This window comes from Protopterus annectens, chromosome 2.part1 (assembly GCF_019279795.1).
Source record: "Protopterus annectens isolate FY-2018-M chromosome 2.part1, PAN1.0, whole genome shotgun sequence".
NCBI classification, from domain to species: Eukaryota; Metazoa; Chordata; order Ceratodontiformes; family Protopteridae; genus Protopterus; species Protopterus annectens.
This window is the reverse complement of record NC_056729.1, coordinates 1,145,586,188-1,145,609,197: the sequence shown is the minus strand read 5'-3', so window position 1 is coordinate 1,145,609,197 and position 23,010 is coordinate 1,145,586,188. Positions and strand designations below refer to the sequence as shown.

The following is a 23,010-nucleotide window of genomic DNA, read 5'->3' as shown; positions in this document are numbered from 1 at the left end:
CAAAGCATTGTGGTCTGTCGATCATGTCGTCCCAGGCAGACAGATACTGGATCTCCTTTGAATGACACCTGAAGCTTAGCCAATTGTTGAAGTCAATCATTTTGTCCTTATACTGTGGTATCATTCTGGGCGAAGGCAGTATGCTCCTCAGGGCTAGGGTCATACCTGCCTGGGCCACATGATCTGAGAGCTCTTCCATGTCTCTTTTGATGTAGTTCAGGGAGGTACATCTCAAGTCATTCACTCCAACATGGACAATGACAGAGTCGTATTTGTACTTGGTGTGGAGTGACTTGAGTGTATGCGTTATGTGACAGATCCTGACACCTGGCAGGCAACTGACTGTAATTTTCTTCTTGTTCAGCCTGGTGAGTGGGACATCAATGTGCCTGACTATAGAGTCACCTATGACTAAAGTGTTGGGTACGTTGTCTTGCCTTAGGGGCTGTTGTTGGGTGGCATACTGGTGTTGTGAGCTATGTGTCACTTTGGTTGTGACTGGTGTTTGTTTGTGTTTCAGCTTCGGAGGTCCTTGCTGCTTGGGCAGGTTAATGTTAAGGGTCTCTGTATATGTGGGTTTAGTGTTGCTATGTGTGGGTGTTGATGGTGTGGGTTTTGAAGGGCTATGTGTTGCTTGAGGTGTAGTGCAGGCGTCAACAGAAATAATATTTTACAAGGAGCTGATGTTTTCCACACTTGCACATTGAGGTTATTATGTTGCTCTGTGTAGTACTGTGAGATATGCCTCCTTCTTCTGATGCAATACATCTCAGAAAGTATGTCATCCTAACTGTGGACAGGATGAATGTATAATGACCTGCAGGTTACAAAACTGGTGGGTTTGATTCAGTGATCAAAATGATAAGAATTATAATTTAGACTAATGCAGTGCTACTGTTTTTTTTTGTTTTTTTTTACTTTGAGTGTTGCATTATTACATTCAGCAGTAACCATAAACACCCATAGATATAATAAATAATTGGTAAAAAACAACATTAAGTACTAGTCAACATATTGTAATTGTAAAATAAGCTTGTGCATTTAAATTTACATCTGTTTATGTTAGTTACACTTCATTTGGGATCTTTGGTATATGCACGCAAATTCATTGGTCTACCTGGCAGAGGGAATCCCAAAGTTCTCATTTAGCTAACCTGTTAACACTACCCTACTTGACTTACTCCCTGCTTTAATTCTCCCAGCTTCGGTTCAGTCATGATCTCCAAGATTTGTTTCCAATCTATTATCACTCTAGATTTCCACTTATACATAATACATTTCTTCACTAACAAGATAACCAAATATGCTAACTGTTGCTTTAACCTACCTTCTTTTTTAATTCCTGTCATCAAATTCTACTCAAAATCATTTGCAGATAATTCTTTACGGCTGTTAACCATACACAGCCCCAAAATACATTGGATAATGTGCCCTCCTGAATACACACTGCCAGCAAATGCTGAACACTGATATAAACATCTTACATAACCTTGATGAAGTGTAAAAATATCTATGCAACCATTTCCTCCCAAATACCCTTAAGCAGTGTCATTATCACAACAGTTAGCACAACACCCATCTTTAGTGCAGAAAGCTATGAGTTCTATACTCACTTCAGGTAGATTGATTACTGACATTGCAATGCAGTATAAGGGGGGTGCTGCACTCCTAAGTGTGTTGACTTTTGGATGAGTCATTAAACCAAGACACCATTTGCTTGAGTTGGTGGTAGATTATGTGGATTTACAAGATCCCACTACACATATCAAAAAGAATGGGGGAAGTTCCCATGCCCAGGCCAAATTTCATCTAATAGTGTAAATACCCTGACAAGAGGCTAATAGCCTAGTTGGAATAACTTGATCAACAAAAGGTACATAAAATAAATAAAAATAAATAAGCATCTCAATTTCATGGCATATCTAGGGACCAAGCACATTTGCTAATACTGATTTTCTGGTATATTAATTTCTAATCTTTTCACCCATTCAGGTTTGCAAGTATCATTCAGCGCCTATAATTGTTGACTAGTACCTTATATGCCTCGCTAAGTACTGACCTCAAATTTGTATTCTCTGTCCATGGTTCCATGAGAAGCTTTACCAGCTGTGGTGCTTTATCCATCCCTGTGTTCCTTAGCAGACCTTTATATTCTGAGGGAAGCCCCTTGTACACCCAGCAGTGCCTAACCTGAAGCACAGATTTTACTTTAGTCTCCTCTCATTCCAGAACCAGACCATCTCTACTTAACTATTTCCAATAGCTCAGATCCTTCTTTAGCCTCACCCATTGCTGGCTGGCTTGTAACACATTTGTGTCCTTATTCATACCCTCCCTCAGTCCAGTTGGGTAAACTTACTTTTACCTCCTGTCATGTTTCCTGTATACTTCTACTCTGTATACTGTCTGCATGGCCTGATATCCTGAGGGGATCCCTTCTAACAAAGTCTAATTCCAGACCCCAAATTCCACTTGCAACCAATTTTCACCTCCCTTTGATCATTCAGTTTCCTTCCATATGGGGCAATAGTTACCTGCTTGCAGAAGATAAATAAGCCTCAACTGTGTTGCCTCAAAATAACATTTTATGCTTGGGAGACCTCCTTGGTCTACTGGGAGCATCATTTTTCCAAACTAACACTCGGTCTGTTACTTGCCCAAATGTAAGATTTCATTTCTTTCTTAATTCTAACTCATATTTCCTCTTTGAGAGTGTAAAAGTAAGATTGACCCACATAAAGTATTAATGATGTATCATAAACATTTTAACTAACTGTATCTTTTCATCCCTGTCTAGTGACAAAAGTTTAAAATTTCTGATTTTCTTTATTATCTTCTGCTAGTATCTATCCAGCTGTCCTTATCTGCCTGTTTCTAATCCATATTCCTGGATATTTCAACCTTTTATGCCCTCATATGAAGGGAAAAATTTGAATCATATAATGCACTGAAGTATAGTTTAGAGAAATTGCTTTAGTTTAATTTTCTTTAATCTTATAGCCCAACATTCTTGGACCTAGGCCAAGATCCTGACACATTCCTGGATTCTTCTTTCCTGCTATGACTGATAAAACATTACATCATCTGCAAACAAAGATTTTTTTTTGCTAGGATTCTGGCTGCCAACAGCTCAAAATAGACAGCAAATAGTATAGCAGACAATGGATTCCCCATCATTGCGCCTATTTTCAAATTAAATTCTGATGACATTGTGCCACCCATTTTCATCCTTTCCTGTGCTCCTTGATATATTTTTCCAAAACAAATGTGTAATTTAAATGGGAAATTAACATTCTTCCAAAATTGAAAACAAATACCACCAGTTCACTGTAATGAAGGCCTTTTCAGCATGGTATCCAGACTAATCATTAGTAACTGCTCATTTCTCTTCTCTGCAATCCTTTGTATTAGTAGAGTTTTATATATATTATTGAATTTTGCCTTTCCTCTACAAACCCACACTGATCTCCTTCAGTTAACTGAGGAAGCATACTAGCCAATCATTTTACAATCAGTGCCATGTATATTTTATAGTCATAGTTAAGTATCGAGATAGGTCTATAGGAGGAAGGCTCCATGAGATCTTTTCCTTATTTTGGTAATACCACTCCTACTGCCTCCTTGCAAGAGTCTGGGAGTGGTCTCCCCTTTACTATGCTGTTAAACAACTTCTCCCAAATTAATATGATTCTCTCCCATGCCAGTCTCCACACCTCCAAAGGAATACCCAAGTAGCAACTGACTTACTACTTGCTTGAATTCTCAGCATCTCCTTTACCTAATTTCCTGTTATTGGATTTCTGAAACTCTCAGCCACCATCCCTGACAATACTCAAATAAGATCCTTCTAAAGATGTTTCCATTGCTTTCTTTTGTTTTTTTTTTTTTTGTTTTGTTGGATCCCTATCATCATACATATCTCTGGAATATCTCTGGAATATTTCCAAGATATTTCTTGGGTCTCTAACCACCCTTCTAGTATGTGGATCCCAGAGTTTTAATACCATTCTTTCAACCTTATATTGTCTACCTCTTCTTGATAATCATTTCTGTGCTTTAAGGCTATTGTTAAAATATACTTGTTTAAGTGCTATCACTCTCTGTGCATAAAGGTCCTCTAGATATTTTCTAATTCCCTCTTTGCAAAATCCACTTCCCTTTGTTTTTCAACACCTACCACATACTGGTAATTTTATAGCATCTCTAACTTTTTTAGATTGTCCTATACTTAGCTTTGCTCTTCTCCCACATTTCATTTTCCTTTAGGTGAACCTTATATTTATGTGTCCTTTTAAATATGTCTTAATTCCTTGATAACGCCACTAATATAAGATAACAATCTTCTTTTATTCCAGCCACGTCTCAAAAACATTTGCATTCCAATCTCTAAACAAGATGTACCTTAAGAAATGGGTTGGAAGCTCCAGTGCCTTTCTCCCCTATTGCAGTTTTCATGGACCATCTCTAATGTCACTGGCGAATGATCAAAGAGGTCTATTGGATGGGTTGTTATTATTCCTGTTACAATGTAAATATGTTCTGCTGAGACATACATACATACATATATATATATATATATATATATATATAATTTTTTTTTCTATCTAGTCTAGCCCAGTTTTTTGGATGTACACAGATAAAAAGTATATTCCCTTTGTACATTGTAGCCTACAACCACATCCACAATCCCAAAATGTTTAAATATTTTTCAAGTAAATTACTCTGCCGCAACAGCCTGACTCTTCTTGGCTTCCCTGAGACAACCCTGCTATGACTAACAGCACTCGAGCCCCCCCCCCATTATTAATATGCCCAGTTAAAAATATACAATTTCCATTAGCATATTCTTGAGTTACTACAACTTAATCTTGGAGGGACATAAACTGACACTATCATTATTTTCTTACCCTTCCAGTCTCTCCTCACAGCTACACATTTGCCTGCTGGTTTTAACAGTGTTTCATGTATTGTTAGTGACAGGTCTCTAGCAATCGAGATCATCACACTTGTTTTACTTTCCCTCGCTACTCCTGAATGGTACCCTTCATTAATCCCTTTTTTTATCAGACTTTTATATTTATTACATGATGTGTATTTCTTGTAGCACTGCTCTTTCCATATCAGCCTACTTCATATACATTAGAACTTTATCTTGTTCCCCTGTGCCACTATACCATTCACATTCCACAAAACATGATTTTACATACTTGCACCCATTAAGGAAATTCTCTTTGTCAAATATGTTTTCTTTTGTGTCATGCATATCCCTAACCCCCTAACATTCCACAATCTGCTAAGCTATGTCTTTTTCAATATGATTTGGCTATCTTTGTGTGCATACACCCCCTTCTGTATAGAAATTCCTTCTACTCTAGCTTTTAGTACTTCAATTCTCAAATGGGTCTCTTTTGGAACATTCACTTTCCTCCATAACCATTTCCATGTAATTTCAAAAACAAACTCATCAATTGTTTGACTGAACTTGTTAAGGAAAAACAATAACCAGTTTAACACAAACAACTGAAACTATTAAGTACTTTGCATGTCCTCCACAAATATGACCATTCATGCCTTCATGGTCCCGTACGCTTATGTGATTGTACTACAGATTTGCACAGTACTTCTACTCAAGTTTCTCCCTTTCTCTACAATGCATGGTAGCAGAATGGTTTCCTCCACCTCCCTTCCCAACTAAATTATTGCCTTCTATTTACATGGGTAAATATGTTACAGATCAGCAAAATCCCTCTTGTAGTCCTATGACCCGGTTATTGAACTCAGCTCTTCTCACCATACAGACACATGCTTGATGTTGATTCCCCAGAAGTAAAGACATAACATTTTTTATAGTGTTTGTCCTACTCGCGAGACAACAGCAAGTCATGCAGTTCAATACATATGCCCTTATACTCCATGTGTTTTTGTTTCTGTCTTTGACCTACAGCTGGTACTTAACTATGTTTTTTGATGTGAGTGAATGTTGGCCCATTGACCAGCTTAACTTTGAGGGTTTACCTCCTTTATTGCCCTTAGTCTTCACATATGATACTCCCTGTTCTCTTTTACTCCAGGGACTTTAAATTTACCTTACTGCTAACTTTTACTTTGTGCAGTGTCACCCTAGTAATTCAGTAATTTATCATAGCAGCTCTTCAAGTAACCAGTAATTCAGATGGTATACTCTTTACTTCCATGGCCACAGTTGAGGGGATATACATGTCCAAACAGGATGACTCTTATCTGAATCCCATTCTTCCAGATTATGCAACACTTGTTGAAATTAGCACTTTTGCAGTACCTCCTACTGCTACTCATTCTGCATTCTCTTTTTTTTTTCTCAAAAAATGTTTATTAATTATATGAATAGCAAGACAATTAAAAGATTATACATAACAAGAAGGCATAAATGAACATATAACAATTCATCTAGTGATAACAACCTTCATGAGATTTTGATAAGTTATTTAGAAATAAAACATACACCATATGTACACTATATACAAGTTAGGCAACCTGAGAGAAAAAAAAAATATTTAACATTAACTATTTAATATGTTTAGAACCTTTTCTAAGACAACCTTTCTAATAGCTTTTTTTTTTGGACTTCCACCTAAGTATCTTTGAGCATCAATAAATTTAAAAGCCATTTTCTGGAAAGTAACCCATTTTAATTTAGAACGATCAATCCAATTTTGTATTATATAAAGTTTTAGTAATGAGCAAATAAAAATGATAACATGAATATCAACTTTTGAAAGATGAATCAATGGAATATGTAGAATAGCAAATTCCCACGTCAACGTGGATTTTTGATATCCCATTTTCTGCAGTCTGACTTTCAAAGATGTCCACAATCTGTGAGAAAAATGACAATACCATAGAATATGAAGGAGGTCTGCTTGGGGATGAGAACAGCATGAACACGAAGGGGACTTATTTGGGTTAAATTTGTTTAATTTGATTGGGGTAAAGTAGGCATCATTATTAATCATTAATTGTGTGTATGCTAATTTTTTAAAAGGGATAAATTCCTTAGTGTGTCTAATAGCCAGGACTTTCTGAGATTCTGACATTTGGGAATTATAATTCAACCAAACATTAGATAAAAGACAGCTGTGGTCCATCATTAAAGAATTAATTAATTTATATGAGTTTGAGAGCATTTTATCAGATGATGAAAGTATTTTGATAATCGTGTTAAGGTTTTTCAATTGTGAGTCTATGGGGACCAGAGATACAAATTTGTTTTTAATTATTGCTCTTAGTTGTGTAAGAATTGGTGAGTAATTCCAGTTTACTTTCAATAACTTACGCCAGTCAGATAAAGGCAAGTCAAGATATTTCAAAACATCTCCTACTTTTAGATTTTTAATTAAAGGATAGTTTGTTAAGTTCAAAAGTTTATTGTCCAATAATATATTTGGGTTTAGATGAATTGGCTGAACATGGTGCGAGATCTTTTCTAGTTTACACATTTTGAGTAAGGTTTGGAAATCTCTAATCTTTTGTTTAAATACTGTAGATATATTTTTAATAAATAAACTATCCAGAGAGATAAAGGGAATAGCTTCAGGATTTAAATTATTAGAAATGACATAATTATACCATAATTTTATCCATAAAGAGTGATTTGGATAAGAAGTGTTATTGAATTTAGAGATAGCAAGAAGTTTATTGGATGAGACAATCAAATAATAGAGATAAAGATTAGGTAAACCCAAACCTCCCTTGTCCTTGAAAATGCCAATCTAGAATAGGAAATTCTAACAGATTTAGGGAACCATATGAATTTTGCCAAAGCTTTATTTACAGACTCAAAAAAATTTTTGAAATTATCTGATCAGATGATGAGAATTGGTAAAGAAATTTAGGCAGAATATTCATTTTAATAATGGCCACCCTTGAAAGAAATGAAAGGTTTAGATGCTTCCATCTGTCCATATCAGACAATATAGAGTTCCATAATTTATTAATATTATTTTGAAAGGAAGATTTATTATTGTGTTCTAAACTGATTCCTAAATATTTTATATTATAAGTAAACTGAAAATGATCGTCTGGAAACAAAAAGATTTGTGTGCTAAATGATTTAAGGGAAAAATATGAGTTTTTGTAGAATTTAAAAGATAGTTGGAAACCAAAGAAAAATAATCAATAGAATTCATTATTTTTCTGTAATCAGATAATGGAGTTTGAAAGTAGATTACTAAATCATCCGCAAAAGCAGAGAAATGAATATTAGTATTAAGAATTCTAGGGATGTTATGAAAAGTATTTTGAGTAATAAACAATAGTAAATGTTCTAAATAAATGTTGAAAAGAAAAGGGGACAATGGACAACCCTGTCTTGTTCCTTTAGTGATCTTTATCGGAGCAGAAAATTGACCATTAATGTATAGTCTAGTAAACATATTCTAGTATAAAACTTTTAAAAAATTTATAAAGAATAAGGGAATATTAAAACATAACATAGTTTGAAATAGAAAGTTCCAACATACTCTGTCAAAGGCATTTGATGCATCTATAATCAAAGCATATATAGGGTTTGGATTTTTCTTAATGAGATGAAGTATAGTCTCTAAAGATAGAGTATTATCCCAAGCATGTCTCTGAGACATAAAACCTGATTGATCTGACGAGATAATTGAGGGTAAAATCCGTTTCAATCTGTTAGCCAGAATAGATGACAGAATCTTAATATCCACGTTAATTAAAGAAATGGGTCTATAATTTACTGGGTCAGATTTATCTTTATTATTTTTAGAATTAGAATGGTTTTGGATGTGTTCCAATGAATATCTGAGATATCATTAACTCTTATATGATTGTAAACTTTAAATAGAAAGGGAAGAACTACCAATTTGAAAGTTTTGAAAAATTCTGGAGTAAAACCATCAGGTCGGAGATTTACCCAATTTAAGATTATCTATTGAATCCGAGATTTCTTGTACCGATATAGGGGTAGAAAGTAGTTTTTGCTGATTATCATTAAGTTTAGGGAACTGCAAAGAGTCTAAAAGAGTTTTGAGTGATTATCTTTAACAGAATTAGAAGAACCTGAATATAACTCAGTGTAAAGAGAGGTGAAAAGTTGAATAATCTCTTCATCAGTATTATATAATCTGTTATTATAAGATAAAGATGTAATATTTGGATTTCTGAAGTTAACTTTAATAATTCTCACTAACAATTTAGATGGAACCTGGGCCCACTCTGAATATGAAGCAAGTAGCTTTTGTTCAGCTAAGGAGAGGTTATTTTGGTGAAGCAGAATTAAATCTTTCTGACAATCAAAATTTGTTTTTCTAAAGTAGCATCATAGTTCAGACTAAGATGATTTTCCAACGAAGAAATTCTTGATTTTAAGAATTCCTCTTTCTTAAAGTATTGTTTTTGAAAAAGCAGCTTTACTAATAAATAAACCTCTTAATCTTGCTTTACATGCAGCCCATTGTATGTCATAAGGAATGTCTGATGATTCAAGACTATTCACCATTTCATTTAGGATTTCTGAAGCTTGTTTGCAAATATCTTCATTTGACAATAAGTTATTATTTAAGGTCCACTTATTAAACATAGTTTTATTTTTGATATTGGGTTTTATGTTCAATTTTAGTGAAATTCTTGAGTGATCGAAAAGAATCTGGGTTCTGTAGTAAAGTCCACAATATATTTTGAAATATAATCTGAAATTAGAAAGAAGTCTAATCTGGACCACGAATGATAGCACTTAGAATAATAAGAATATATATCATTCTTGTTTATATTTTTAACAGTGCGGAGGGGATCTATTAAATTATATTCTGTCATCAAATCATTTATAGCCAGAGTAGATTGAAGATTATAGGTGACAGTGGGCGAGCGATCAATTACAGGGTTTATATCTGCATTCCAGTCACCTCCCACTATATTATGATGATCCTTATAGGATGCAAGAATATTGTAAATTTTAAAATGAACAAATGTTGTGAATTACATGGGCCATATAGATTTAAAATTAATAAGGGTTTGTCCAAACCAGCAATAGAAGCGGTAAATAAGCACCACCTCCCTCATCATCAAATTTCTCATCAATAATATTCCCAATGAATTTTTGTTTAATGATTATAGCTACACCTCTGGAGTTAGATGAGTCACCTGAAGCTATAATCTTTTTGATCCATTTTTTTTAACTCTTTATTCCAATCAATACGTGAAATATGGGTCTCTTGAATAAAACAAATGTTAGCCTGTGATTTAAAGATCATATGAAATAATAGTGACTTTTTCGCTTTATCTTGAATGCCTCTAACATTCCAAGAATCTAAAATTATGTCAACAGGCATATTCTACAAGTATAATCATTATTGATGCTATAAAAGTGAACTCAAGGTGCAAATCCAACACAACATTAAAAAGAAGAAGAAAAAATAAAAGAAAAACCAGTCTTTAAGTTTTCAAGCAAGTCATCAAATAACATTTGTTGAAAAAAAAAGAAAAAAGGTTTTCTAAGAACCATGAAATGTATAATAATAACCTTTATCCTAACCCTAGTGCCTACCCACCAATCCCCTGTGATAAAGGAAGAGCAGAAGAACATAAAAAAACATTGTAATTATAGATAATAATAACCTCAAGTTAGAATACAAATTACTCAAAGGAAGCCTAACATAACATAAAGTCCGAGTAATACTACTAAAAATATATACAAAATTAACTAATTTCAAGGCGTCCAACATGCTTAATCCCTACTTCTAATACTAATCTAAAGCTCCTATCCTTAAATTGAAATTTATAGTGATTAAATGTATTTCCTCAAGTATTTCAAGAGAAAGAGAAACAAGTAAATAATAAATAAATCACACTCTGCTTAACTAGAACACTCTATCATAAGAAGTAATACAATTAAAACTGAAAGATATGTAAGATAACATATATAAGTATAACAAAACCAACTGGTAACATTATAATATAAGTAAATAAGCATAGCATTACTGAACTAAAGATAATAGTCATGCACTATCTACTGAACCTTCTTTAGTACTTTAGTGATAATTTCATTAATCAACATGACCATTAGTATGATAAAAGCCCTAATACCTGTAGAATGAGTATTTAGTTATAGTTCAAATAAAGCAAAAAACAACTACCAAGCAACCATATCTCAAAATGAAAAACAATTCAGTCTGGAGATGCATCTATTAACTAGATAATAATAGTACAGGAACTATTCAAAATGAAATATTATAAGCTGTAAGGTTTTAACACTAGTTAATATACATGAATAAAGTATAATTATATTATTAAATAGTAACTTAAACAGCATCATATATATTGGACTGAATGTACAACAATGTGCATACATATAATTTTAAATCTACTTTTGAATATTTTACTAATGACTCTGTTAGGTTATGTAGCCATACTATTCTTCTAAGCTATAGATGTAACATAGCAAAATAGCATGAAAAGACAAGGCTTTTAAAGTAAACATTTTGAACATCTAATTAAAACAGAAACAAGCAAGCTAAATGCAGTAAATCTAAGGGCTTAAATATATACAGGTAGATTCAGCTAATCATATTAAAGATAGTTATTTCAAACCTTTCAAATAAGTAAAGGCTTTCTTAAACATAAACTACTAATCATAAATATCACATCCAGCCTCTGAGAAGAAAGAGAGCAGAGAATAGAAAGAACATGAAACTTTCATATGAACAGGTATACTTTGTAACATTTGTCAAATTAAACACTTCAGTATAATATAAAATATTGTATGAAAAAATATTCTGAATAGGAAAATATGTTCATTTCTTTACACATCCTTTAGAATTTTAATATATAAAACTAACCTGTTCATTTGTTTCCAGAAACATTTTCACTCTGCTTTATGAAAGTAGCAGCTTGCTTTGAAGTCATGCAGACACACTAAAAGTCACTGAATATATTATGTGACATGAATCTGTTTAAATTTAAAAGCAACCTTCATTTATGAAGAGAAAACACTTTAAATAATAGCCAGATCTATTAAAAAGTTAGTGCTATTGAATACTTGTTGAAAACAAGCAGACTTGTGTATTTGAAACTGTCCTTTTTTCCTCACAAATGATGACATCACCATCCATCTCAGAGAGACTGTAGTGTGCATGTTCATGCAGAGCATCAGCTGGAACTCTGAGGGAAGATTTTCTTGCTAGAATGTTGAGATGGAATGTTTTTCCCTCCAAAAATCATTTAGCTTACACAGAAGGCTGTAACTCAAAAGCTTGTAGTAAAATTAACATATTATCTATTTACACAGCAAGCATATGTGAGAGAAAGAGAAAAAAGTAAATACAGCAATTTAAATGCTTCTATTAATCCACACAAATCTAACAAGCATATATCCTGTCACTGCACACTGTCACACCAAATCCATCATGTGTAAATTACATGACAAGTTCTTAAGCTAATATAATTATGTCACACCAGAATTACAAATCATGTAACACAAATACTGTCAGATTAAAGAAAAGAAAAGATCAAACCTTATTGTAGTTCTTTAACAGTAGAATATTAAGATACAGTGTCAGGAAGCTTTTTAAATGTTTTAAGAAAAATGTCTTTTGCATCTTTAGGATCTGAACATACAAATCTTTTGTCATTAGCTGTGAAAGACAAGGTATTAGGATAAGCCATTCGAAATCTAATCCCTCTTTTATCAAGTCAGCACAATAGGGGCTAGTTTTTGTCTATTTAATTTGATCTGTGCAGGAAGATCTTGGGAAAATGATAGTTTGTGAGACTTCCATATGAATTGTTTCTTTGTTTTAGCAGTTTCTAGGATCTGGAAAGTGTCTTGAAAGTTTAGTAACTTAGTATAAATTAACCTTGGTGTGGAAGAATCTTGCTTTGTATGCAGTGCTCTGTGTGCTCTCTCTACAATTATAGATTTTGAAGAAGCTTCACAATTTAACAGTGTTTCAAAGATATTTTTAGTCACAGATAACAAGTTTTTATTGTCATAAGATTCAGGTAAACCACGAATAATGATGTTATTTCTTCGACTCCTGGCTTCCAGATCCAATATTTTAGCTTGTAAATCTGAAATAGTTTTATCTCTAGATTTAAAGTCACTTTCCAATAAGTCTGTTTTAACCTCCAAAGCTAAGATTTTATTTTCAATAGTAACAATACTATCGTTTATTTGCTTTAAAGATTTACTAAAGTCTGCAAACTGTTCTGAAAAGTTTTGTATAGCACTTTGGATTGGTTTTAATGCTATTTTTAGTTCTTCTAAAAGGAAATTTGAGCCATTTAAATCTTTATTACTTACATTAAAAGTTTCTATAGGTTGTCTAGATGATTTCAGTCTTTTTGAACCTGAATCTTTTTCAGGAGAGAGCATTGAAGTATATTTGGCCTTTGTAGGCTGAGTCTCCATGGAGTCAGATTTTGTAGCCATGCCCAGAAATGGAATGCAGTCAACAGGATACCAGGAACCAGGAACAGACTGGAGCAGTAGGAGTCCCAGCAGCAGAGAGACCAAGAATGTTCTGAGGTAAAATAAATCCCAGGATAATAAGTCCAGAAGAAAAAATAATCCAAATGCGTAGAAAAAGATTTATAAAATCTTTTAGTATAAAAATTTGAGGAAAAAGGTTGATGTAAAGTTGTAAAAAAAACCAAAAGTTAAATAGCTGTGAGGAGCTCAGAGAGTAAGGACTAGACTAGTCGGCGGCCATCTTGGAATCCATTCTGCATTCTCTTTTGAAAGAGTAGAAAGGATTTTGTAGCCTGGGTTCTCCTTGACTGCCTCTGTATGCACTCCCCATGCTGCCATCCTGCAATCCGTGTTGTTCTCGGTTCTCCAACATGCCTTCTCGTCCCTGCTATTTTGGAAGCTCATATTGGGCTTGCTCTATATCAAGAAACATTTTAGTACCTTAAGCTGGGTAGAGAAATTTGAATTTCAAGTTGAGATCTCAACACCAACTCATGGCCTGGATAAATTTTCCACACTTCATCCTTGTCTGCACTGAATAATCATTCTCACTGAAGGCTCTCATTGATCCCATTGTCAGAACCTTTCCTTCTGCCAGTTTTCTTTCAAAGCATAGTTCTGAAACTTTACTACAATCAAACATAGTAACTTCCTTCTAGACGTTGTGAGAGAGAGAGAGTATAGCTGATGAGCTGTATCTACTAAAATACCATTCTGTGGTATTCCAGTCCAAGACTCAGCTGTTGCTGCATAAATTTTTTATAGTCTGTTCCTTCCATTTTCCCAGGCACCTCACAAAACTGCAGATTTTCCCAATTTTGCCTGTCTCCCAGCTCTACTAGTTTGCCTGAAAACTCCCTCGGTCAGCTTCTGATTTGGCCATTTTTCCCTTTAACTCGTTATCCAAACTTTGGCGCTGGGATATTTTGCCTGAGTGCATTTTTAGTACCTCTTTGACCATATCTAGCCTCCTTTTGTTGGTTTTGACATATTCTTTCAAACAACTATTTAGTTTAATCATTTCAGAATGCATTTGATCCAATTTGTGCTCTGGTTTATAAGGGACAGTCCCCTGTACTAAATCCATTGCAGGGTAATCCATATTTTTGTCTTTCCACTTATTTTATTTTATTTTACATTTGTTTACTGGGAAAGTCCGACTGGACACAGGTCCTTTTTCAGAGAAGGCCCGGGGAGAAAAGTTCCAATTACAGTAAATACAGCAGACAGAAAAACAGTACTGAAAAGTACAACCATTAATATAAAAGTAAACAAAATACAACAAATAATATAAAAGTAAGCAAAATATAAAAACACTTCAACATAGCACAAATGGTTGACAGAGTTAAAAGAGGAATAACCAGACTGACACTCTTAAGTGTAAGCAAAAATACAGACATAGTTTACAGCAAACCATTATGAAGTAGTAGTTCATGTTGGATTTTTTTTTTGAGAGAATACAATTGTAGTTGTCTGATATACTAAAGACAACTTGGTCTTTAATATATCAGCTATCAGTTTTTGTTTTCCTTCTCAATTTATTTTTGGCCAACATTCACTCTATATTCCAGGACAGACTACCACTGAAATAAAATCTAATTCAAATTAAAAAATTAATTCAAACTTCTCAGACTTTTTTTCACCAAGACTGCTACTCTTACAACCTTATTTAAAAAGCAAATCAAATAACATCAGTATGGTGCTGGTAAGTGTAATATTAGGAAGGCGAAGAATCCCAGATCAAAGGATAGTGTAAGCAGTCTCAATGAGTATGTTTAAGACTATCCTTCCCCATTTCCCATCCTGGTAAACTCATAATTTCAGTATCCTTTAGGCTATATGGGATGTGTCCTGCACAAGGTACAACAACCGGTCAGCTTCCAAAAGCTCTGGCTTTCTTCCACACCTTCACTCTGACTGATGATTGGGTAGGCCTATCTAGAGATAATAGGTTCATAGGTTGGTACTAGGCTATCAGCCGTAGGGCCTATACAAGCCTAGCCATAACAATTCCCTGGCTATTTCTTCCCACACTATTTACTTCCCTGGACCTCTGTCTAGCAGGGTGACTGACGTGATCCCTGGGGTGAATTTCATTTCTCCCATCCAATCGTCAAGGTTCCTTTTTAAGAGGGCCAAAGAGGCACTCTGCTTGACATGTATGGGCAATCTATTCCAGAGTCTGGGGAGTCTCTGGGTCAGGAACCTATCCCTCCAGCATGTTTTGTTTATTGTGATGACAAGGTTTAGATCCCTAGAGCATGTAGCTCTGAGGGATTGGGATTTCTTTAAGTGTAGCATGTCCAACAGCTCTGGGTTTGACATGGCCTTGTATGTTAAGCAGAGATCACCTCTGAGTAGACGATATGCAACAGAGTATAGCTGGAGTTTTTTGAGGCGGTCAGCATAGGGCATCTGCTTTAGGCCTGTGATTCTTTTAGTTAAGTATTTCTGTAGCCTTTCCAGTTGTTGCAGATGTCTTGAGAGGTACATACCAAATGGGGCATTGTATTCTATAATGGGTCTAATGAGGGATGAGTACAGTGGGACAATGACCTCCTTTTTTCTGGATGAAAAGCCCTTAGTGAAGAGGTGTGCCACATAGAAGGATTTCCTGACTGTTGTGGCAATGTGGTTATCGAAGGAGAGACCACTGTCCACCTGTGTCCCTAAGTCTCTTATCACACTTTCAGTGTTTAGTGTACTGCCACCTATATGGTAATTCACGGATACATGTTTTTTCCCAAAGGGGATAACTATACATTTCTTGGCATTGAGCTTGAGCCCATGGCTCTGGCACCAAGCATCTGTTTCTGTAAGGCCCTTTTGTAGAGTATCCACATCATTTGAGGCTTCAATAATGGCTCCCAGTTTGCAGTCATCTACGAACTTTGTTAGCCAGAGTCCCTTAGTGTTGGCCTGTACTTCAGAGAAGTAGATGCCAAACAAGAGCGGTCCCAGAACTGAACCCTGAGGTACTCCACTTGTCACTTGTCTGGAGCTGGATTTGGAGTCGGCTACTTTTACAGTGTGGGTTCTATCAGTAAGCCAGTTAGCAACCCATTGGGTGACATAGGGATTAATGCCCAGCTTAGTACGTTTATCTATGATTCCAGAGTGGGGGATGGTGTCAAAGGCCTTGGCAAGGTCTAGATAGGCTGTGTGGACCACCTTACCCTTGTCCATGGCTCTGGAGACTGATTCGAAGAAGTCAATCAGGTTTAGAAGACAAGATCGGCCCTTCACAAACCCAAACTGGGTGGGGTCCAGTGTTTGAAAGTTGCCAATGTCTTTGTTTATACGTTCTATGATAATAAGCTCCATGGCCTTGCAGATAAGGCTTGTCAGACTGATGGGATGGTAGTTTCTAGGATCCAAGGTGGATCCCCCCTTGTGGAGTGGGATAACTGTAGCTCTGCGCTACTCAGTGGGCATGAAACCTGAGGTGAGGCTATGATTAAACATGACACTTAGGTGAGGTGCCAGTTCATATTGTAGTTCATGTAGTACACAGCCCAGGATGTCATCTGGTCCCATGGATGCTGTATTCCTAGCTTTGGAGAGTGCATTTTTTACCTGTGTGGCCGTTATTACCGGAATTTGGCAATCTTACGGTATTGAGATGGGCCATTTAGGAGGTGAGAGTGGGGGTGAAGTTGGCACTGAATCGATCTGCCACGATATTGGCAATATCCTTGGGATCAGTATATTTAATGCCATTCTGTTTTAGCTCACAGCAGATCTGAGCATTGCCATTTAGATTCTTGACATAGTTATAGAATGCCTTGTGGTTGTCTTTGGAATCTTTGGCAATTTTATTTTCGTAACTAGCTTTGGAGGATTTTATGAGGGATCTCAGTTTCTTACTGAGGCTGGTAAGGGAGTTTTTTGCATCCTGGGATTTTCCCCTTTTCTGCAACAGTTTCTTCCTTTTGTTGTAAAGTTTGTTTATGGCAGGGGACCACCAGATTGACTTCCTTTTTTTGGATGAGAGCACCTTGGTTCTATTTGGGATGGCACGATTCATGCATGAGTGGATGTGCTTGTACAGTGCCTTAGTGTAGGATTCAGCAGTTGAACTTTCAGTTCCCGTCTGCATGGGTGTCATGAAGTTTGTCACTTCTGACTTGAGTAGCATGACGTTGGCTTTGGAGAAGTTTTTTATGGAGGTTTCCTTACTGGGGGGTGGGGGTGGGATGTGGATGTTAAGGGTGATTAGCTTATGGTCAGACCTGACTAACGAGGGGGTGACCATAGGTGTGGAGCATCGATTTCCCATGTTGGTAATGACCAGGTCTAAGATATTGGAGCCCCTGGTGGGACTATGGATTAGTTGATCCAGGGCGTTGGAATTTATGAATTCCAAGAGCCGTTGTACAAAGGTGTTGGTACACGAGTAGTTTTCCCAGTTAATGGCAGGGTAGTTAAAATCACCCAGTATTAGGGTGTTTGGTTGTATCTTAATATTTTCCAGTACGTTTAGAAAGGTGTAGTGAGAATCCTGGGGTATGGTGGGGGATCTGTAGCAAGCTACAATTTGGATTGCAGTCTTACCTAGTGTTAGTTGGACCTGGAGAATTTCAAACGCATTGTGTTGGGCAACTAGCCTGGTGGTGTGAATATCCTTGGTGAATATTGACACTTCTCCACCTTTAGTGTTTCGGTCCTGGTTTGTTGGCCGAAAAGTGTGGTAAGAGCTGTAGCCTGGTATTGCAGGGGTGCTCTCTGGAGCCTTGAACCAGGTCTCAGTTACTGCACAGATATCGATGTTTTCCATTTTTAGGAGTGCCTCGAGAGAGTGCATTTTGAGGTTTAAACTTCTAGCACTGAGTAGCATTACTTTCAGATTTTGCATGCTTGTACCTGTTACGGTAGTGGTTTTGTTCTTTGAACTTTGCCTAAAAAAGGCACTATAGGGGTGGCAAGAGCCTTAGCCAGTAACTTGAATCCCAGGGGTGACAGGTGCAGACCATCTCTGGCAAAGCATCATGGTCTGTCAATCATGTCGTCCCAGGCAGATACTGGATCCCCTTTGAATGACATCAGAAGCTTAGCCAATTGTTGAAGTCAATCATTTTGTCCTTATATTGTGGTATCATTCTGGGTGAAGGCAGGATGCTACTCAGGGCTAGGGTCACACCTGCCTGGGCCATATGATCAGAGAGCTCTTCCATGTCTCTTTTCATGTAGTCCAGGGAGATACGTCTCAAGTCATTCACTTCAACATGGACAATGACAGAGTCATATTTGTACTTGTTGTGGAGTGACTTGAGTGCATGTGTTATGTGGCGGATCCTGGCACCCGACAGGCAGCTGACTGTAATTTTCTCCTTGTTCAATCTGGTGAGAGGGACATCAGTGTGCCGGACTATAGAGTCACCTATGACTAACGTGTTAGGTACATTGTCTTGCCTTAGTTGCTGGGTGGCACACTAGTGTTGTGAACTATGTGACACTTTGGTTGTGATTGGTGTTTGTTAGCGTTTCAGCTTCAGAGGTCCTTGTTGCTTGGGCAGGTTACAGTTAAGGGCCTCTGCATATGTGGATTTAGTGTTGCTATATGTGGGTGTTGGTGGTGTGGGTTTAGAAGGGCTATGTGTTGCTTGAGGTGTAGTGTGGGTGTTAACCTTCTCTTGACTGTCTAGCACAATCTTGGGTGGAGAGAGAGCTTTGCTTCCATTTTGGCTATGTAAGTGCATCTCTCACAGGTTGTAGTGTTGGGTGGTAGGAGGAGAGAGTTGTTTGTGTACATGAGGCAATTGCTGCATTGCCCCAGTATGCCCAGATTCACCAGGTGGACAGGAGAAATCACTGGAAGCTGACCCTTGGACATGCCTGGTTTGGTGGTGCTTTTTTTTTTTTTGTAAAGTACAGGAGCTTGTTTTCCCTTACCTTAGCAAGGTACTTTGCAATTATGGGCTGTTTAGTGCTTACTATTAATTTCTCCTTATTAACAAGGAGAGTTGAGTGCTTGTATAAGTTTAAGGCTTCCTAGTGCTTTCCAGCAGGTATTAGAGAAAGTGCTAGTCACAGGGATGCTTAAAGGTAAGATGAAAAAAAAATGCACACTGCAGTGTGCACTAGAGAAGTTAGATGTGAAAGTAGGTAACTTAAGTTTTACCTGTTTAAAAAGTTAAGGTTTAGTGGAGAGTTACTATTTTTAAAACAGCAAGATGGGTTGAAAGGGGTGGTCACTTTTGTATTCTGGTACTATGGAATACAGTAGGATGGCCAATAAATTTAAATAGTTGAAGGGGAGGGATTTCAAAAATGATGATTTTGTGATTACTCACACAAGCCAATGAAAGTAGAGAGGAAATGAGATATATGGTCAGATTAACATAATAGGCAGGCAACTAGAAAGACAGTGGTATTTAACAAGACAACTGTAACTGGGTGGGAGGGCAGGAAAAAAATTCTGCCTGACTCAGAAGAGAGAGAGCTGTCAGTGAAGGTTCATCAGTATTTTCTTGCTTCTTCACGAAGAAGCAACTCAGAGGCTTCACAGTAACAGCAGCTGGCCTTCAACTTCAGTTTTTGCAGATATGTCCTCAGTGTGGAACTCTTCCCCATAGAATATTGCTCATAAATGTTAAATAGGGCTTTTTATCCTTATCTTTCTAACATTGGTAGTTTCCTTTCAGGGACAACTATTTTTAGTTTCAGCTAATTTGGGGCAAATTTTAGTGAGAAAATATATTGCTTTTGTAAACTTTATTGAAATTATATAAAAGTTTATTGTTGGGCAGTGATTCATTCTGGGGCAGGAACTAGTATGAGGTATGTTTGTGCTTGTGTTCAGTACATGACAATTTACATACCATTTTTTCTGTCTGACTTCATTTTCTGATAAGAGATTTTTGACATGAATTTAGTGAGCTGTTTATTCATTAATGTGTTTAGGGGATTGCTTATGTAAGTGTAAGTGTGCTTGTGAACACTGACAAATTAATATCCGAACAACGTGTTAAAGTGAAGCTTACCACATCTGAAGCATCCTCCTTCATCACAGCATGGATAGTTAACCTGCTCCTGCTGATCTACCTCCCACTGTACCTAGAAAGAAAAAAAAAACAACTTACAAAGATTTGTTGCCAACTCTGTGGGCTCAGTTAATGTCTCAGCTGATAGTGGGTTACTCAGCAATTACCTTTAGTTGTTCCTCAGACCACTCACTTACCTCTCTGGCTTCCTCTGGTGAAGTTCTTTCAGCCACCACAAACCGGGGAGAACTGTTCCTTTTCAGCTGTTCCATTGTCCAAACTTGGCATGAGAGAACCATCACTTCTAGGTCAGGGATTCATAACAAGGGATGTTGCTTGATTTAACCAGGGAAAGAGACCTTTTCATGGGACAGAAGTACCTTCTCTGAGTTTTTCATCAGCAATACCTGTAAAGAAAACAACAAAAAGGTTAAACATTGTCCATCTGAAGACCTGGTGTCCATTTGAAAAATGTTTTTCTTTCCTTAACTAAGAAGTTGTTATATCTGTTAATTCTGGTACTCAGAAATTTATATCTGAAAAAGAAGTCATCAGAAACATTTCTGAGAAGGACATGTCATAGGATTTTGACTTAGACAGGGACACGACTCCTACTCTTGTAGATTCTCAAGCTCAGTTCTCTTATTCAGAGGAAACCTGCTCCTCACGACGTCTTTTATGGGAATTTTCCTTTTCTCAGACTGTAGCCAGGATGAATTAGGTCTTTTTATGCGAGCAAATTAATGTTTCCCCAGAAATTATGAGATATTGTGAAATGATACATTACATATGCCTCATCCCATTCCCATTCTTCCATTAGTGCCATACTTGGTATAGATGTACCTGATTCTCAACCTTCAGTTTCCAAACAAGAAGAAAGGCTTTATAAAGTTTCACAAACAATCATTCATTTGTCTTCCAACCTCAGGTCTGACCCTACAGCTGTATCAACATATTTGCCAACATAGAACAGGCTCTTGGCATACTCCAATCCTTCCACTATGCTCAAGGAAGGAAGGAAAGGTATTGGAAAATTTGGTAAGATGACATTTTTTTTCTTCCACTCTGACAACAAAAGAATGGTTAGTGTCTGGAAACTTTTCTGAGCTCCTCAAATCTGTCTCAGAATTCAGCTGCAGTGTATGTAAGGATTCTGTGGTTCATTGCATCTATGATTCCTGTAGTCCGGTTGCAAGAGAGAAAGACTAAGTGGTTTCTAAAAAAAAAAAAAAAAATAGCTCCGATTTTTTAATACTTTGAAATTTCAGATTCCAAGCATGGACTTTGTAAAAACATGAACTGCGCTGGTAGAGACTACAGATAAAAGCAAATCCAATTTTTCTCTTTTCTTCTCTACATCAAAACCAATATGTTAATGCAGATTAATCAGATTTTGCTTGGGGGGGCAGTTTTAATGAGGATAATGGTGTAAGGCCCACAGAACTCTCAGACGGACTAAAGCACATCAATACCAAGGAGATTTATGTTGTAATCTATGCATTACAATCTCTTCATCATCTATGGCTCACAGGACCTCTTCAGATGATTACAGACAACACCATAGGGATGTGGTACATAGACAAGCTAGGACGTACCCAGGTTGTACCCTCTATGCAGGCCGGCTATGATAGCTTGGGAGGTAGCACTTCATTTATCCTCCAAGCATCTTATATTCTATCAGTGCAAAAACCTATCGTCAGACAAGCTGAGCAGAAGCAGGACAGACCCTCAATCATATAAATTAAATGGGGGGGATCTTCCAGGAAGTGCTCCAGTTACATCTGTTTGCCTCTTTCAAATCAAACAACTGCCAGGGCTCCTTGCAAACAAAACCTGGAAAACAGATGCATTTTCATTCCCATTGATGGGGGTGTTCCTTTATGTATTTCTATCCTTTCCATGATATCCAGGGTGATTTTGAAGATACAGAAGGACCCTCCAAAAATCAATGTGGTGACTCATGTATGGTCCAGGCAACAGTATTTCCACCTTGTTATAGAACTGGACAAGGGCATTTACCATAAGGCTCATCACAAACTGGACCTACTCAAACAATCAGAATTGGAATTATTTTAAATATTTAATTGTACTTATAGTGACCTGTGTGGTAACACTACTTTGTACATTTCTGCTCTGTTCCATCTGATTGCATTTTTTTGGTTTGATCAGGGGCCTTAGCTATTTTGCACTTCTATTACCACAAGTAGAATTACTTATAAAAGCTATCTGTTTGCATTTTAAACCCTGCTGGACCAAAGTCTTGTAGTTTAATTCACAGTTGTGGCAGAACTGCATACGCCTACTACCAGATTTGTGCCTTAATCATTTATTACTGCATTTTTTTTTTACATAAACAGTGTTACTGGTAAATTTCTGCATAGTCTGGTACCTTAAACCGTAGTAGAAATTCAATAGTTACAGAATTGTCTCTGCTGCAGTTTGTGCTTCTGTACTTTTATATTCTGCTTATCATTTACCCTGTTTGCATTCTGCATCTGTTCCATCCCCCACTAACACATTAAGGTAAAGTTTCTGAAAGAGCTCCAGTATTGCCTTTATTTAGTT

The 23,010-nt window shown here is 36.5% G+C and overlaps 1 protein-coding gene across 1 annotated transcript in view; it reads right to left on the bottom strand.

The window, feature by feature from the left end:
• CCDC25 (coiled-coil domain containing 25) overlaps positions 1–20,848 on the bottom strand; it is a gene marked incomplete in the record, with an annotated part of 783,974 nt that extends 763,126 nt beyond the window's left edge. The window contains 2 exon segments of the mRNA XM_044062680.1: positions 20,446–20,518; positions 20,643–20,848. Of these exon segments, the coding sequence (XP_043918615.1) occupies positions 20,446–20,518; positions 20,643–20,744 (175 nt within the window).
• Between the last annotated feature and the right edge of the window lie 2,162 nt (positions 20,849–23,010).